This window comes from Rhopalosiphum maidis, chromosome 4, assembly GCF_003676215.2.
Source record: "Rhopalosiphum maidis isolate BTI-1 chromosome 4, ASM367621v3, whole genome shotgun sequence".
Taxonomy (NCBI): domain Eukaryota; kingdom Metazoa; phylum Arthropoda; class Insecta; order Hemiptera; family Aphididae; genus Rhopalosiphum; species Rhopalosiphum maidis.
The window spans coordinates 5,770,143-5,790,340 of record NC_040880.1 but is presented as its reverse complement, the minus strand read 5'-3'; the positions used below and the strand labels follow the sequence as shown (position 1 = coordinate 5,790,340).

General features: G+C 26.1%; 2 protein-coding genes across 3 annotated transcripts in view; one reads left to right on the top strand and one right to left on the bottom strand.

Annotated features, from left to right (window-relative positions):
- Positions 1-20,198, bottom strand: part of LOC113561097 (atrial natriuretic peptide-converting enzyme-like) — a 117,776-nt gene that overhangs the window by 74,783 nt on the left and 22,795 nt on the right. The window contains exons 1-3 of one of the 2 annotated variants that reach the window (XM_026967316.1): positions 19,936-20,073; positions 15,349-15,439; positions 14,239-14,347 (exon numbers count right to left, since the gene is read on the bottom strand). In XM_026967316.1, the coding sequence (XP_026823117.1) occupies positions 14,239-14,347; positions 15,349-15,416 (177 nt within the window). In that variant the 5' untranslated portion in view covers positions 15,417-15,439; positions 19,936-20,073. Of the gene's footprint in view, positions 1-14,238; positions 14,348-15,348; positions 15,440-19,935; positions 20,074-20,198 lie in introns of those variants that run through there. The other variant, XM_026967318.1, reaches the window with a different exon arrangement.
- LOC113561099 (larval cuticle protein A3A-like) lies at positions 3,886-6,102 on the top strand. The gene is made up of 2 exons (XM_026967320.1): positions 3,886-3,950; positions 5,627-6,102. Exons 1-2 carry the CDS (start codon positions 3,936-3,938, stop codon positions 6,044-6,046), a joined length of 435 nt encoding a protein of 144 aa, XP_026823121.1. The 5' UTR covers positions 3,886-3,935; the 3' UTR covers positions 6,047-6,102.

The window sequence follows — 20,198 nt, the reverse complement described above, 5'->3', positions numbered from 1 at the left end:
TTGGAACTTACTTCCAAATGTGTGATAACTCGTTGGTTTTGTTAACTAAATTGGTACGTTTAAACGTGACCTGAACAACAAAGATATAAAAATGCATTTTTAAATGGCGAGTATACAGTTTTACATTTATTATAATATTTTAATGATAAAAAAGGTCTCAAAGTTATTGTTCATGGACAAAATTGTGAAATTATGCGTGTTTAATTTTTAAACACACTACACAGCGTTAAAATTGAAATCGTTCACCCTGCTCTACCTATAAGTAAAATGTTTACGTTTTAAACAATGCGTATTATTAGAAAATTAAAAAAAAAACCAATTCTTCGGTCAAAGTATGAAAAAAAAAATATCGACAAATCAATATATACATATGTATAAATAACTGTATCCTAAAAATTTAACTATAGGTATTATCGTGGTTATTATTTATAAATTTAATATAGAAAAAATCCGGATAATAGAGAATCGTATAATTTATAAACTACAAAGGTTTATCTGGGAATTGAAGTTTTGTATTACAATAAAAAAATTCTGACAATCATAATACAGGAATCGTGTATTGATGTGATGTCGATATAAACGTACTGTAGTATTATATTAATTTTCAGTTACACTATTTCACATGATATAGCGATTTTATATTTCATTTAATCTTCTGGTTCAAGGTCACACGTATCCGTTGCACTAATTTTGTATTTCACTGTAATATGAACTATGAATACATATTGTAAATTTTAATTCAAATAATGTACTAATTGACATCAGTCCATTTCTAGCCTAAGAAATACTAAAAAAAAAAAAAAAATAGTTAGTTGAAGTTAATAAGCGGAATATACATTGTGTTGACAGCCTATTCATTAAAAAACGCGATGCTTCGCGTAATCAATTTGATTTGATTTGATTTTGGTTTTCTGTATTATTCGTAAAATTAAATAAACGAATCGTGATATACGTGAACATTATTCGATGAACAAATGATTTATTTTAAAATACAATTTTAACCAAACAATTAGTTTCATTGTGTTACATCATTAAATTAATTTTTGAATATTTAAATTAAATCAATGTATAGTTTTAAAAGATATCGATGATTGACATTAAAAAGAGACAAAATTATCAATGAATCAATGATCTAATACAACTAAAGTGATGTATTTTTATTATAAACGTATTCAAAATACAATGGTTTTGAATTATAATTATATTTTCAAGTTGTATTTTTGTTTACCTAACGACTAATAAATAGTTTTTAAATTTATAATAATTTAAAATATTCATCGTTTATTTTGTCAGTAACGACGTTATAACATTATTAGATTCCTAACTATCAATATAAAATCATGCTAGGTAATTATAGTAAATTGTTAATATATATTTATATATATATATATATAATGCATAAACAATTATTATTTTACGTTATACATTCAATAATATATAAGCATTTGATTTAGACTAATTTATTTTTAATTGATAACTATTAAATAACATTTTTTGTTTAAAACATAAAAATGCATAAATATGACTTAGATATGATGTATAAAAATAAAAAAAAAGACTGAAAATTCCGTATAATGTAATATAATTGAATATAATTGAATAATAATACAAACAAAACATTTTATGCCTTTATAATAATCATCATTATCTCATCTAATAATTTTTAATGTATTTATATCGTCTGTAATATAATAGTATATACCATGTTATTTAATGTATAACTTGCCATAAAATTTGTCGATATATTTATATTGTTAGTATTTTATTCTCAAAGGCTTAAAAGCGTTAGGTATAATACAAACAAATATATTTATATGGTTGATCTAAAGTATAATTTCTATTGGTATGCTATTTGTTACTTTATACTGTGAATTATTCACGCGACATAAAATAAATAATGAACGTTTATACTTATAGTTTTGTAATTTAATATTAACAAAAGTTAATTTATTAAATTTAAATTATTTGTGGTGGGATTCAATTTGATATAAAATCAAAGATAAAAACCAAATCAGTGCAGTTTTCTCTTTATACTTTTTACCTGAACAAACATTGTATTCTCTCTGGTATAGACTTTATTATAATCCTTCCTAAGTAAATATTTACTTTTTATGTTTCGTTTGAAATTGTACAGCGAGTGTATTATATTGTAAAATAGGTAATAATATCAATATCAAAGTATATTACAATATGTCATAATATGACAGTCATATTGTCACTTTAACGTGGAAAACTAACTAATGAATAATTATTATATGAATTAAATGGCTACGTACATCATAAATTAAAAATATGGAGAAAGTTGCTTTTATTTATAATAATAGATATGTATTATATTGTATACTAATAGATTTTAGGAAATTAGATTATACTTACATAATTTTTATGTTTAGTAATATACAAATCAAAAAAATACTGTAGTACGATATGAATAGGTTCATGCCAAAAAATAAGCTTAAAATGAATCTAATTATTTTTAATATTTAATTGTGCATAATAATAATAATATTATATTTTAAATAATATACGTCCTTTTCCGAATAATTACAAAATAAAAAAACTCGTTTGGTGAATAATTATTTTGTTTTTGAACAATTATATCGCTGATGATATCAAAAATTGAGCTTCATTAACTCATAAAAATGTACCTAATTTTACAATAAACAATGTTTTTTTTTTTAGTTCTAGTTAAAATAATAATATCTTGTTTTAAGTCTTGTTCACTCTTTTTCAGCAATAAAAATGTAAACGTCATCGTGAATAACACCGTTCTACATTAATTAGATATTGAGTTAAAATTGAAGAGTAATAATATAATCAATAATAAAATTAATTACAATTGTAGTATTGTAGCAATAAATAGGCTCATAAAACATCTCTTATCAGCAGAGCTCGGAAGTTCTATATTTCTGTTATATTCTGCATATTGTTGTTGATTCATCCTAGGACATCCAAAGTGAGATATAAATATGTTTCACACTTCTCCGATGTCATACACAAAATTTAATTCTGCTATTTTTTGCATTTTTACTGGTTTTATTGATATTTTGCTAATTTAGAGTATATTTTCACATATTTTTGAATCTATAAAAAAACATTTAATGATTCAGTGTAATTTCCAAGAAAATAAATAAAATAATTTAATTATAAGTTAACGTTTACAAATATATTTAAATGATTTAACAATTTTGTTAAAAGTTTACAATTCAACCAGTCCAGACAATCCCTGATGTCTGTGAGCCTAAACATTTGTAAAATTACATTTAATTTTTTTTTCTAATAAATTTATATTTTTTTTTCTAGTTAAATGCATATTTTTTTGATTTTTCATGCTAATTATAGTGCATATTTTAAAGTTTTTAAGTACATATTTAAGAGCTAAAAGTAACATTTTTAGTGCTACAACTTCCGAGCACCGCTTATCAGCATTCATTTTTTGTATATAATGATTTATTATTGTAATTTAACCGATCAACTTACTACTCAAAGACATATACTCAACATACAATGTACAGCAAAATGGTTATCTATTTGTCCAATTTTTTTGTTTTTAATGTGTTATATTTACCATTTATGTATTTTTTAATTTACCTAATAATAATATATGTATTGAGTATTGAACAATAAAATAATGAGGCATATTATTCTCAATTGCAGATATGTATGAATCATATTCATAACAAATTATATATTCATTGTCAATTAATAGTTAATACTAATATACCTATGTTATTTATAAACCGTAGTATAACTATTTATTATTAAGTCAATTTCAAGGTTTGTTGTTTTCGGGTAACTAAACTACCACGGGCATATTAAATGTACTGTCCTAGATGACTATTTAAATGCTTGCAAACACAACATTCGATTCATTATTATGAATTGAACTGTTCAAACACGTATAACAATATTGTCTGTAATAATATCTCTCCAACATGCAGTGTATTAAAGTAAGTACATTTTATATATTACCTTAAATTTAACATTTTGTAGTACATATTTACACAGATACCATAATTCCTATATGAACGATTGTTTCATAATATTATAAAGTTAAATTAAGAAGAACATTAGTTAGCATATTTTTAAATTTTAAAGAAATCAACAAGGATAACGAGCAATTTTTATATAAGTAACATAATAATGTGAATAAAACAAAAAATTTGATTATTTTTGTGGTTAATTTTTACTCAAATATTACAAAAAGTAATACATTGTTTTCAACTACAATGTCAAAAACTGCGTGATAATTATTTTACGAATACTACAATTTAATACGAATTAAGATCCACGCGGCTTCATTGCCCGCTCTTTGTATATTCTTGTCTGTATGGTTTTTTTATTATTATTTCTATTATTAATATTTTAAATCCCAGCAGGGTAATGACTCTTTTGCTCCATGACACATAAAAATATTCTTTTTCAACGCGTCAACTAGGAAATGTGTCAAAAAATAAATTCTCGTTTTTCAATTTCAACAAGCGCATTTAATTTTTGTAGCTGTAGAATGTAATAAATCACGTGTTACGTCTACTACGTAATATGACTATATTATAAAGATCTTGCAGGTGTGCACTGCCCGTGTGTTATACCCCAAGGTGTAGGAATAAAAAAAATTAAAAAATATTTGAGACAATCGCTTTACATTATAACATCAATAATAAATAGTATTTAATGCAAATACTGAATATACAATTTTTTCGTCTTAGATTATTATAAACTCGTGATGTATTAGTAGTGCCATAGCTAGAAATGTATATAATTACTTTTTTTTTTTTTGAGAGAATGGGCGTTAAGACCACTGAATTTCATTAATAAATTAGTATTTTAATATAGACATGCTAAAATGAAACGAAAATATATAAATAAATCTATTAATATTTTAAGTAAATAAGATAAATTTAATAACAATAACATTTTAAATTTACGAACAACTAATTAAGTACATAATGGGTGTTAATTCTTACCATTTTAAGAAATTAAATTCAACGGTTGAATTATTAATATTAAATCTTATAATAATTACAGAATTAAACCAAAAAAAAAATTTAATGTTTTAATAATAGATATTCTTAACTTATATTTACAATGTACTTACAATTATAATGACTTATAAATGATCATCGTAGTTGATGTAATGCTAATTATCATAAAATTAATCTATTACAGAATATAGTTTTATCCGTAGGCTATAATTAGGTTAGTATCGTAAACTAGTTGGTACTCGTAATATATATATATATATATACATATTTAAGTGTAAAGGGGTATGTATCTTAATTTTCTGATGGGTCTAGCACTATTAACTACTATTATTTTATCATCAGGACGGTGTTTATGAAGTACTAACACTAAGTAACCCTAAATTACAATATACACTGTATTATGTCAAAGTATCTGGTAAGATAAGCTGGGATTTTATTTCACTGGAACCCAACATTTTGATGCTAGGATACCGATAATGATACAATACATTAATTGTTGTCATCTAAAAGATTATTTTACTCTGCCCGACACTATTACTAGTATTCCATACTATCTACAATATTGGCGCATTGCTTTGTTTAGACTATGAATACGTCATTTTGGTCCACCAGTCCTCATTGCTTTGGTTTTTTACTTACAGGTCACGATTTCATCACTCCTATTAGCAGTGTTAATGGTTTTATGTATGCTGCAAATGGCGTCAGCCGGATATAGCTTTGGGTACGGCGTTAATGACCCATCGTCCGGTGACATCAAGGACCAACAGGAGACAAAGAATGGTGATCAGCTAACGGGCTACTACAGGCTGCTGGATTCCGACGGTTTGGTCAGAACAGTCAACTACCAATCGCATCCATTGACTGGTTTCACGGCTCAGGTTAACAGAGACCCGATCGGTATGGAGGGCCAGGCTAAATACAGGTCAGCGGATGCTGTAGCAGCGGAACCACAAAAGTCATGGCCTGCAGTTCCACGCACACCCCTTATACCCACCGTCCCAATCGCACGTTTCGACGATGGAATGGCGTACGGAATTCCAGAAGGTTACCCACAATGGTAGGCGCCCATTGATATTATTATCATTCAGAGATCGCGCTTAACTCATATTATGTTGCAGTTTAGTATATCATACCTAACCACTAAAACATTGTAAGGTGTGTGTAATAATAATACTTTATATATTTTGTTTATGTCTTTTTTTCACTGTTCTAAAAAATACACAATAATATGTTATTTGCCATTTAAATATATGCCTTTTTTTTCATTTTATCTGATACCATTTGTGGATGATTATGATTTTTTTCGAATTTATAAACAGATTTTATTCATATTATCACGTAATTTTCTTTTAAAAAATCAGATTTAGATTTGATAATAAATTATAACCAAATCATTATAGATTATTCAAAAAAAAAATTAATAACCATGTATTCGTAAATTAATATACTTAATATTATAGTGTAATTATGTAAGTAGGAGCTTCTTTTTATTTCATTCAATATTTGGTTGCACATTGGTATGACATTTGTTTTTATGTACGTTGACTTATAAATTAAAATCATCTAAGATTAAATGGATAACCAATTTGAATAAACGAGAAATATTTTAACACATAATCATTTATAAACATATATTATGAAAAGTAATAAAAATTACCTGTTTAAAAAATGACTGAAACGGACTTAATATTTTTCGATTACACAGTTTTTCAACTTATGTTACAAATATTTAATTGACATTTTGAAATAATAATCATTATAATCAACTACTCGTACTCGTTTAAATTATGAATTAAATATCTCAATTTTTTTAAAACATGTGTCCACTAAAAAATTTACCGTAAACAATTGAGTGAAGGGATTTTCATTTGAAAAACAGAAATTCTTATCGTTAAAGGACATTCCATAAATAAGAAAAAAAAATCTCTAAAATTCAAAAATATGGACTTTAAGAGTACTTATAATTTTCAAACATAATTTGAATAAATACGTTATGAAATGAAAAAATGAGGGAGATCATGCTTAGTAAATCTTAATGTATATATTTAAAGAAAGTGAGTAAGTGATAGGTACAGAGTGAGAGATATTGATTGATATACTGAATTATATTCACACAGTGTAACTATAATATAAGTAGACATATTATATAAGGTTCTACATAAGATTATAATTATATGCATCCATATAATATTCCCAAAAATATTCACACATCAATATATTTTTCTGTCTGCCGTATACTCGTATCCATCTCTGCATAGTAATATCATATAAATATATATTTCTTTACTTATACGTTTTCTAGTCGACTCTTTTCTAATACATCAAGTTTTGATATCCGGTTACAGCACTACCACATACAGAATATAATATTATATATATTTACAATATGGCTACAGGTAGACTATAGGCGATCGTTTATTTCCAAAATGTCACCATTTCGATAACATTGTTTCTATTATAAGTCCTTTTCTATGAATTAAATTTGAGAAGGTTTAAATTCTGACAATCTTTCATTCATCTATTCGCCGAAAGAAAAACATAATTTCATTATTGATCGATCAAGTTATTCTGAAAAACTGCACGTGTTATTTGAGTGATGTTCGCGTGTTCACGTGGTTTTCAATATGAATATATTATTTTATTTATTCAAAAGTTCTCTATAACCACACTTCTGAAAATTCATCAATTAATTTAAATAAACGGTTTCAGCGGTCTGATTAAAAATAAAAAAAAATACTTACATACATATATTGTATAGTAAAAATATTACACGGTAGCTGGTCGCTACGAGAAATAATTTTGATTAATATATCATGTAATTTATTTACCTTATATTAAGGTAGGTACGTAGAACTCAACGTCAAACGGTTTTACGAATGTTTATGTAATGTTATAAGGCCTCGAGTTATGTTGTAATATTTGTACTAAATACACAATACTCATTTTAATTTCGAGTAGGTACATAGCTCGTGCGCATACATTATATAATAATATATTGTATCAACTTGCAGAATAATATACTTGCTTCAAACTCTCTAAACCACATCTATTACAGTAAATATAGGTATGTTAAACTCTAACTACCTATTCTGGAAAAGTCTGTAGTTATAATATTATAATATTGTACATTCGTAAGAACACTACACCGCCAAAGCAATGTCACATACTACACAATAGTATAATATACATCACTCTGTTTACGCAGCTCTGTGAAGGTGAAGATATATCAAGTTCGAGAACTTAAAATATACTAAAATTAAATATTTAATATTAGATTTTTAAATTTTCAAACAAATTTTCAATAAAAAAAAAAAATACAAAATTAATTTTTTTTAAATAGACCCACACAACAGTGATGTTGCTAAATTGCCTATTTAAAGCGCCGTCTGTTCACAATATAAGATTATTAATAGGGATGAGAAGTTATAGAAAGTAAAATTGGCTAAATATGCACAAAAAAAAAAAACAAATATATGTCACAAAATATGCAAATAATTTTTTATATTATTATTTATTAATTATTATAATATTAAATATTTACTATCTATAGATTAAAGTTGTTGCACTGCACCACCAAAGCTTTTTTCAAATTATTAATACCTAACCGACGACGATTGTCTGATAGAATATTTTTGTAATGGGAAAAACTCCTTTCTATGTCTGTTGATGTTATAAAGACGTACTTAAAATAAACCAAGTCATAACCGATAAAATCCTCAGGTAATCCCTCCATAAATGTGATTTATCAAGTTAAAATGTTTGATGTTTTGTAAAATACTAAATCCCACATTTTTTTTGTTGCAAGACTTAGTTAATTTTCGATTTATTGCCATACCCACTTAACCAATTATATTATTTAATTTATTTTGCATGGACTTTATGTGAGTAATTGAATCAATTAACGAAACATTCTGACTTTCAATTTGTTTAATCGTTGATGGTAAAAATCCATAATTTGTGTGTATAAAAACCAAATTAGGTTTTAAGGAATTTTCACTAAAAAGAAGTTTTACCTCTTTAATAGAAATTGCGGCACTCGAATCTAGTTTTTGTAATACACCGTGTATTTCTTTGAAATATGTGCAATAGTATGAGGCAATATCTATCCAAGTCCCCCATCGCGTAAGTGCGTAAGTATGTGTTCCGGTGGAAGTGCTTTGCTGTTGTTGAAAAGTTAGCCTTTTCCAGAACTTCAGATGCTAATAAAAATATCTCCCCTGTCCCATCAACCAATAGTGTGCCGACAATAACATTTGTGACGCATTTACCTTCCATGTCAGTTGTCTCATCTATAGAGACCCAAATTTTTTTTCCAGTAATACTTTTTCTAATACAATCCATTGTTTCATTGTAACAATCGTCCACATATGTTTTTCTTAAAGTATGCTCTGTTGGGATATCTTACAATGTTTACTTTTCAAGGAATGATCGAAATTCAATATTTGTGAGTTTATGTAAGGGTATATTAGCACACAACATAGCCTTACACAAATCTTTTAAGAATATAGACTTTTTAGAATTACTTAATGCACTTGCTATGAACAATTGTTATTTTTTTAAATTTGAATCTTGTTGACGGTTCATCAGTCGCTCATGTTTACTTGTTTTTTAAGTGTTGTATAACGGTAAATCTTTTAATACCATTAACTTTGGTCTCACAAATTTTACAAAATAAATTATTGCCATCTGTAGAAAAAATATTTTTACCAAATTCTGTAACGTATTTCTTTAAACTAAGAACTTTCGGCATTTTAAATAAATTAAATTCTAAACGACACAATGAACACACGTATATAAATAAATAACGGACGACCGTGGACTGAACTAAATTGTATTTTTGAAAGTCAAGTTAAGATTATCGAATTATAGATAAGATAAAAACACCAGTCTCTTGATAAATATTTATGTTCTATTATATTTCAATTTAAGTACACACTAATAACCGAATAGTACGAAACGTTATTAGTAAATAATAATAAATATTATACGTTTTAAATTTTAAGTTTGAACGCTGTATTATTGAAATAACAGGTTTTGTGTTCAATTACTGTTTTATTAAATAAATTGTATTGAAAATAAATAGAAATTTACTAAAAATGCATTTATATTCTCGAAAAATCATAAATAAACTATTTTTTTTTTTTAAATACCAAAATATGCAAAAATTTAACTACAAATATAATCTTACTAGGTTATAGAACAGATTTAAAACTCACCTAGCTATAAATAGACGACGTGGAAAGAAATATACAATTTCTATAACTTCTTATCCCTAATTATTGGTTTACAATAAGCATACATGTAGTTACAAAAACATTAATGATAAACAAATATATCATCCATCTACGTACTTAATCCAAAATTATATGAACGAAAAATATTTAAAATATTATTTTTTTTTTTAAAACTACTTATTTTCTTTTTAGTTTTGAATACCTCGATAATGCAATTATTATTAGTATCAATTTTACTCAAATAATTTTTAAAGAGATTATTTATTTACAATTAAATTATTTCAGCTTATAAATTATAATTTAAGAATAAATTTCCTATTAAGAAAAATGAAAGTGAATTAAGAAAATGTTATTTTTTTTACAGGTAAACTTAATTTTGTACATAATTTGTTGATTATTATAAAATGTCTTATCGGTAGTTTAAAATATACATAGAAATTTATAATATTTTTATCTAGTATTACAAATGCCAACGTTGGGCATAACGGCATATAGATGTATACAATTTACCACTGGCATACTTCATCAAAGTACATACAATAAAAAAACGATAGAAAAAACTGTTCAATTTACTGCGGAAAATCATGATCGACAGAAGCGACCATTATTATTGTATACGCGCGTAAATCATCGATTCTGTCGTATGCCCCTCAAAAAGTCAGCCTGCGTGTTATACAACGTGTTTATCAGTGAAAAGGTTAAGTGTAAAATGATAAGTACATCATATTAGTAAACACCGGGCTGTAGACCATGTCCGGTTATCGAATATTCCTGTCGATTAAACGGTATAGTGTACTTTGTGCAAACCTTAAAGATAATTATATCGTGCCCATGTGATATTATTCAATTCACAGCGTCGGGACATACAGCAGTGCAAGTTTTGTTCAGCAGTAGTATTATATATTACGTATATTCAACAGTTGTTAGAGGTTAGGGTGTAATTATACTATAAAAAAATCTATTGTACTGGTGGTGTGAACCATATGCCAGATTCCTGTCTTAGATCTAATTTTAGATCGATAATTAATCTCATATAATATGATACTGCTTTGCGCATGCTAAATATTACAAAGTTACTGTATGATTTGAAATGAAAATTGAAAACATTATATTTGAATTCATTTGTACCCATAAATTTTGTATAAACATCAAAGTTTTTAGACTGTTACAGATTTACAGTGTACACTAAAAAACAAAATATAAAATATTTTTAATCGAAGATATTAGAATGGAAATTCGTACTCACCAAATAATATCAAGTTATACTTTATTTTTATTACTATTACTTACAACAAATAATTATTTATTCAAAAAATTTAAAAAGGATTAAGAAAAAAAAACTTTCATATAGGTACTCTAAGTATCGATATTGCCGTTATTTTGCCTGAAGAAGGTCATTCCGGCGTGAAGTACGTCTACGATGTAAATATTAATAACCAACTTTTCCTTAATTCTTTGTGATCCTTATATTTCAAAATAGCAATATTGATATTTACAATAACGCTTTGTTATTAAACATTAACGTTTCAACCTAAGAATTGAGTAAAAATCGTCGTAGGTCACTACAATTTTTTAATTATTAGTCATATGAATATACTCACAACTTCTAAAAACATTAGTTCGGATGCGTCAAATGTGACGAAAATCACCTATCGGAAAAAATCAATCATTTGCATGTTCAAAGAAAATAATAATTTCTAATGCTCCAAAAAATACTTCTAACTCTAATTCTAAGAGAAAATGCATCAATTATTACCTAACCGACATTCTTCAATAGGCCTATGGTTTTAATATTTCTAGTCTTAACTCAAAAAAATTACCAATTAATCCGAACATTTGAAAATTCTAATACCTAACATAAATTATTTAATCCGTTTTCACCACTGTATTTTATTCCATAGCCAATCACAATCCCCTTATGTAATATCGGAATCAAATTATCTCTCTATATTCTACTTATTCTATATAATTATATTAGTCAACAATGAGTTAACGCTAACCAACAGAAAAGTTGACATTAACTCGAAGTTCTTACAAAGCCTCATCAACGGTTCTGGCGAAGCACCTACGCTCCGTTCCCTCGTCAACTTTCGAGTCCTTCCACGGCTGACCCATCCTACCACGATTTTTAGTTAGCACCTTGCTAACGTCCAACCTTTGTTCTTACACTAATATATACTTGGTTACGTTTCGCTTCTGTTGACTTATCTTGCATGTATAATTATTGACTTATCTGTTACTGTACTTTGGGCTAAGCCCATATTAATAAAATAAAATAATATATTATTTTTAAGCTATAATAATTTCATGTTTTTCCATAATTACAGCTACTTAATTTGTTGTACCTACAAAATATTATATACTTCACTATAGCAAACATATTGTTTTAATTATTGAGCTATAATAGTAGTTAACAGTTTATTAGAAAAAAATGTATTTGGCTAACAATATAAATCCAGTGATTATAAAAACAATAATTATTCCTATATATATATATATACCATACATAAAATAAATAATTTATTTCCAATGATAAACAAATATACAAATATAATGATTTAATCACTTTAAACAACTCTGTCATAACCATAATGCTTCTTAGCTCAAATTTTCTACCAAGGAAAACTTTGAATAAGCAGTTCTATGGTAACATAAATCTTAGTTATAAATCGTAGTGCTTATGGTACCTACTATCTATTATAGTACTATAAATGGGCTCACAAATTTTATTCGGTTGAAACCCAGTAGAAATAAAGTTATGCAATAAGCATACAATAATAATATCATGGTCGTAAATTATGCAATATAAGTTGGATGAAATTACCGTATCGTGCCTACGTGTATAGTCTTTTATTTTAAATATAACATGTATTAAAACAATAACTATTTCAAAATGATTAAATAAAAAATTAACAAAATAAATAAAAATTCAGTGATGTACAAGACGAGACAACTGGTGTATTAACTTTTAAAGACTACTCCATCGGCGTTAAACAAAAATGGAAAATAGTATGCATGTGTCCATAGAGCATATCTTTGTATATATCATTACGATACAAAAATACACTAAATTGCAAATTTAAGCCGTATAATATAATATATATTATATGTATAAGCTCATAAAAACAATACGGTATAATTCGGATTGAAACTGTAAGAACAAAATTGTGTTTGTAAAAAATAGAGACACGTCATATCGCAATTCAAGATAAATAAAAAATACCGTATACAAACTATAAAACGATATTTTGAAGTCGAATCAAAAAAAATTATAGGTTACATTGAAAATGGTCGTAGACTTTTTTTATTAGTACCGTGTAAATTATGAACAACATTATGTTTTTTTTATTTTAAGGCGTAAAAAAATATAAGACCATCATTCCTGCGTGTGAGTGATAATTGATAAACGTTCACTATATTTATTTTCAAATATTTTTAATAATTATTTCGTAATTTTACTCATATATATTTTTAAATTTAAATTTAAAACAGTGAAAGTAATGACATATTTATAAAACGATAGATGAGAATGAAATCTTTACAAAGAGTCCATTAATTTTCCCAAAAACATTAATTAGTAAATAAAAAATAAATTGTACAGAGACTCTTTAAAAAAACCATTTAAAATATAATTCCTAGTACTAAAACTTCACAATTTGACTTTTTTTAAATTTAATCATTTTGTATAAAATCGTAGTCATAAACTTTGGCTGTTATAAATGTTGCGTTTGTTATATTTGGATTTTTCTATTTTTAATATATAAAATATAAATTAAAATATTATATTATTATAGATAAATGTTTATGAGTTTATATCATGTATTGTATCTTAAATAATTCTAACAACAGATAAACGGATAACTATTAAATAGTACAAAATTCGTATACTTAATAACTATAAATATACGTATCATAACCTAAACTACGTATTATTATTATATTTTATAAAATATAAATATATAATAAATTTTACAAACCATTTACGAAATAAATAATAACAATATAAATAGTCTACTTACAGTGTCAGTTTCATTATCCATGTTATCGTCAATACAAGATGAATGTCTCCGTGATAGAAAGGAAGGGGGTTTTGCCTTAGACTCTGCATCAGAATTTTGATTAATAATCCTAAAATATTAACAAGTTTAAGTTATACGTTTGTGTTAAAGTGAAAAAAAATATTTTTCGGATAAGTACAATTTAATACAATTTTTAACCATGTGTTTTCGTAATAAATGGCTCGGTGCAAGGGGTTTAATAACGAACACAGGCGTCAGAGTGGGAAATAAGAAAATTTAGTAAATTCTTATTTTTGGTAACCAAAGTAAATTATAACATAAAATAGGGGAAAGCCTCTTAGAATTTAGTTATCCCAGGTAGGAATTAATTAAACAGAATTAGGTAAGTACTTAAATCTTTATTAGTCTTTAGTTTTCTTCAATTTTTTTTTAAAACAAATTTCATGGATATATCCTTGAGAAAAGGATGGGTGGATATGAACTAGAATATATATGTTTTACGTCAAAGTTAATAAATGTTGACCACGGAATTGCTTGTTATCGGTTATAGATAAAGTTTAAAAAGATGGTTCAATAGTAATAAGTAATAACATATATCATGTAGTTGGAGCAGCGTTACCTACAAATACATTTTTGCCTGGTATTAAAAATGTAATCGTTTTCATTATTGTTGGTTAAAAATGTAGTCAGCATATTATCTCACGGCTAGCCAAACACTTCAGGATTAAAAAAATAAAATATATGACCTTGTTCGTTTTTATAAAGAAATGCTTTAAAGAAAACAAGTAAGATATAATTGTTATCGAGTGTTTCTAAAATTAGAAAAAATAATTATAATTATTCAGCAATATTTTTTGGTAAAAAACCAACCAGAATTATATTTATGATCTCAGGTGCTATCAGTTATATGTTTGTTAGATTTAAAATTTAATTTACTGTTTAATAATATTTATGTTAAATGAGCGATTTCATGTGATTACTAAAAAGATAAAATATGCTTAAAAATAAAATAAAATATCTATTACTTATCAATGTGTATTATAATTAAATATTATACACATAACTTTTAAAATAATTAAACTAAGTATTAAAAAAATGAGTGATGTTTACTTGTTTGGTGAAACGGTTGAGCTGTGTCTTCGCGGTGGAATTTCGGGAGGTATATTTGTGGACGCCATGAATAGTGTTGGTCGATACAATACTGAAACAAAATATGTTTTATTATGAAACATTTATTTTGTATTTTTGATGTACAATGTTGTGATTAAGAAAATTACAAGAAAATATTTTTTTTTTTATACGCTGTAAAATTTCCCAACTGTCAAGGTTCTAAACTTTAAAGTAAACTTTAAAATTAAATATGCATCTGTTGAGCCAAAAGTACATAAAATACTTTTTCAAAAAATGTTATGATTTGATTTAATTAAGAAAGAATAATAGAGTAAAATAGTTTTTCAATAATGACATTTCAAAAAGTTATTAAAGGCGGTAACAAATTAAATAAACTAAAATATAATAATATGTTTGAAATTCGTATTTTATGATATATCTCTTGATAATGTTCTTGTATTGTTTAAATGTTAAATGAATTTTATTATTAATGTCAAACAAAAGTTTTTACTATATTATTATTTAGTTGTATTATGGCCAGAATCGTATTCAGGAATACAATTGGAGGTAGTAAATCACACCCTGTCCACAATCCAAAAAATATACATATTTATATTATATTTGTTTGATTATGATAGTTATTAACTTATTATACATCAAATTATAAAAATGTAGAAGTCAACTTCATTAAATATTTTGACGTTTTTACATGGATGATATTTCAGTATATTAAAACAATAATTGTATGGCTGAGGAGAAAGAAAGTTATTTTTTCAACTACAGTAAGTTATGTGAGATAGAAAACTTAATAACTCAGTTCAGTTATAAGTTTTTTTTTAAGTATGGAAAGGAAACCCTGTTTATTAGTAATGACTTTATTATAGTACCTATTTATACTTTATTTTTAAACTCTAGATATTAAAAAAAATATATTGAACTACAATATTTCCGTTTCTTATCTTATAGTTGAAAACTATTAATACAAATATTAAGCAATAGTAACAACAACACATACTAAGTATTATATATTAGACTTTTATTTAAAAAACAATCTATGTTTAATATAATTGCCAACATTTTTATTGAACATCGTGTTCTGAACTTCACGTATATACAAACATATTATACATTGTACATTATGTATGTATGTTATGTATAATATATGTAAAAAGGTGATCAAATACGAGAATTAAAGAATTTTTTTTTAAGGAAGGTACTTACTTTAAGCAAGCAATTGATGAAATTATGAAAGCTAACCTAATACAATTATTAAACATACATTTCAAGGTGATTTTGTACAATATATTTGTACGAAATAGAAAAAATAATATTTTATTAGGTTCTATATCAGTTAGTTATTATATTCCTATAGTTTGTACTTAATAAAGTTTAATTTAGTATACGATTTATAATAATATTTCAAAATCTTAGAGAGACAAATAATTTTAAACCAATTAAATGGGAAATGGAAGATGTCCACTAAAAAAGTGGAGTTAGTGATCCCTCCGTATCGGTATAATATCCGTAATTAAAACCCTCATTTTAATTATTATTAATTAACTACTAAAATGTGTGACCTATACATAAATGCATACTTAAACATTTCACATTCATGTCTTTTAATAACAAATGCATCAAATTCATCGAAAATATATCTATAATTCTACTAAAATATTAAAATACTAATTTGTGTTTTATTTATTTCTAATGTTTTTTTTTTATTATTATTATTATTATTATTAGCTTCACTTATAAAAACTAAATATTTTACATATCAAACCCATGATAAATAATTTAATTTTCTTTTTTGGCTATAATACAACAGTTTAAGCTTTTAAATATTCTAATAAAAATGTTATTATTATAATAACTAAGAAAATAATAAAACTTTATAATGCTGAAGGGTTCTGTTGGTTTTTAATCGTAAGAAGCGTGTGTAATAAATTATGAGTGGAACGCGGAAACTTATTAAAGTATTTCCATAAATAATTCTCCAGGTTCTCGCTATTTTTTCCGTATATTTTAATTACATATTATATTATTGCTTAAAATATTTCATAATCACTTTGTTAGTTCAACTTGTGTTGTCTGTGTTGTTTATATAAATATTTATGGAAATAAAAAATAAACACGTGATAAGTTAAAAGCATAAATGAAAAGTCTACGGAAAAAATGTGAAAAAGTCCATCGGAATCACATTTATAACACAAAACCGTGAAGATTTTAAAAGTCTATAATAGTCGATTTTTGCGTGCGTCTGTGTGGTGTATGGATGAGTGTGTGTTCGTTGAGCACTTGTTTTATAAGTAAGTTATAAACTATACTTTAAGGGGTTTAATTAAATTCGTTGAAAAATAACGACGACGGCCTAAATAAATTCTTTGAACTGCATGTAGATTAAGCCCTTCGAGTAGTTAAAATTTCAGTGCCGTTATTGTACTTTAAGTGTATTTTTACGAATAGTGATAAAATAGCAATTTATCCATTGTACATACTTATTAACAACTTAACCGTTACCGAGTATACTAGCTTTATACCTCTTGTGGATTTTGTTCGACTTTGAATACCTACTTCAAATTGTTAAGCGGCATTATATTATAATATATAAAAGTATGAATTTACAAACACGTACGATTTTTATGATGTGTGAAAGCGCCATAGAACATGTGCGCTTTACAGTTTGTTGGAAGCTGGCCCATACCTAAAAAATCAATTTCCATGCAATGATACACGAATAGAGATTGAAAATTTTCCGGTAAATTAAAAACCCGATAAAAGATTATAATTCCATACAATATATTTTAAAGAATACGAATTTTATTTTAAATAATTTAAAATTACTTTGATAATTTATTTTGTGTCCGATGTCTGCAAAGTTTAATAACAAATAGTATTCCAAATTTTCTTTGAAAAAAATATAATATAATACATTTATCGTAAACTTGTTTTAAAAATAATTTATTTACAAGATAAAACAGTATCGATTGAATTATACAACAAAATTATACTATTACTATTATTGTTTTTCTAATATCGTTATATTATTTTACAAAAATAAACTCAGTATACAAGTATTAAAACAAGCAAAAACTCAACTTTGTATTAAAATGGATTTTATTTCTTAAACAAGTTTGATGAAATTATTTTTAGAATTGTTCTGTCCATTTTTTGTTTACTATTCGTTATACTTTAGATCAAAAATTAAAATACTCAAATATGAATTATATATATATATATATATTATGTATATTATAATATGAATATCAAAAATAACTTAAAGACATACTTACAAATGTAAAACCATTGTGTACCATGTACGATGCTAATGAGTATATTCCTAAACTTATAATAGTTTCAGTATAAAATAATATAAATTATGAGACAAATGTTTTCAACACAATAATAATTCTATCTTTTTGCTAGGTATTCATTCAATATAGCTTTCAAACAAAATGATTTGTAAATAATTAGTATTACATAATTAGTGAACTTAACACTGTAAGACAAAACTATTGTTAAAATAGCTTTGAACATTTCCAGTTTTCGTGGAGGAAGTTACAGCCCAATTAATTTCTTACGTATACACTACAACGCGTTAAAGAAGTATTAAAAATATATAATATGAGTAATATGACATTGTATATGTATAAATATTTTGCAATACATTTGAAATGGAATATAATATGCATACGCTGATCGTGTTCTTATGAAAAAATTAACAAACAAAATGTTAACTTACTGTTACTTTTAAAGAATAGAAATGACCATTAAGTGTGAATACAAACAAATCAATTTTTTGGTAAAATTTTTACTCAATCATTACTGTGATCGAATCATACTCAATTGAAATATAAAAAACTTATTGTACATGTACCTTTACAATAGTTTATTTTAAAAATAGTAACTATATCACGTATAACATCAATCCGACCATAGTCGATGATAGGTACAAATATTAAAGACTGCTATATAATCATATTTTTGAGCATAAATTTTTTCCCATTCGTACTATGTAAAATTAAAATACATAAAATAAATTAATCGTATGAAGTAATAACTGATTATACATTATATATCGTAGAATAAAATTCAGTATGTACGAACAGTTTCCAGCAACGGAAACCAATCTATAACTGACGTTTAAAATGTTCCACCTGCAATACACAGACATTTAGAGTACAGGAATTTTAAAAAAAAAGTATAACATTTTAATTTTTCAAGAGTGTCTGTTATACGATAATGCCTTAACTCTCTTCAATTGAAATATGTAATGCTTATACTCATTTAATGACAAGATCGTGCGTTCAAGCCCGAGTAAACGATAATTAATTAGAGTTCTAATACCAAACAACATTAACCTGGCGTATTAGATACAATCTTTAGACGACGAAACCGTTTTGAAATTCGAGTACTTGAAAAACATTCTTTCGGATTACTCTCTACCTACACGTATAAAGTTCCCGAACGTGTCTATAACCTTCCAGCAACAACAACGGCGGTATGTCTCGACGAGACGTTCGAATCACATGGTAAGTGTGGTGAAAAATTAAAAAAATAAAAAATAAACCATTTTACTACGTTACTTACCCGGTGGTGAGCGCGTGTTCACGCCGAGGTGTCGAGTTCTCTCTCTTTCACACACACACACGCGCGCGCGCGAGTGTGCGTATACGATCACTGACGAGGAGATGATGTTCGACGACCGGGTGCTACCGGTGACCGGAAAGAGACCGCGTGCCGCGAGCTGGAGAGACACACTATCGCGCGCCGCTCGACAGCAGCTGCTCGACACCGTGGTCCTTTGCGGGTGGCTTGTGAGGACACCGTTCGGGTAGGTGAAGGGTGGCGCG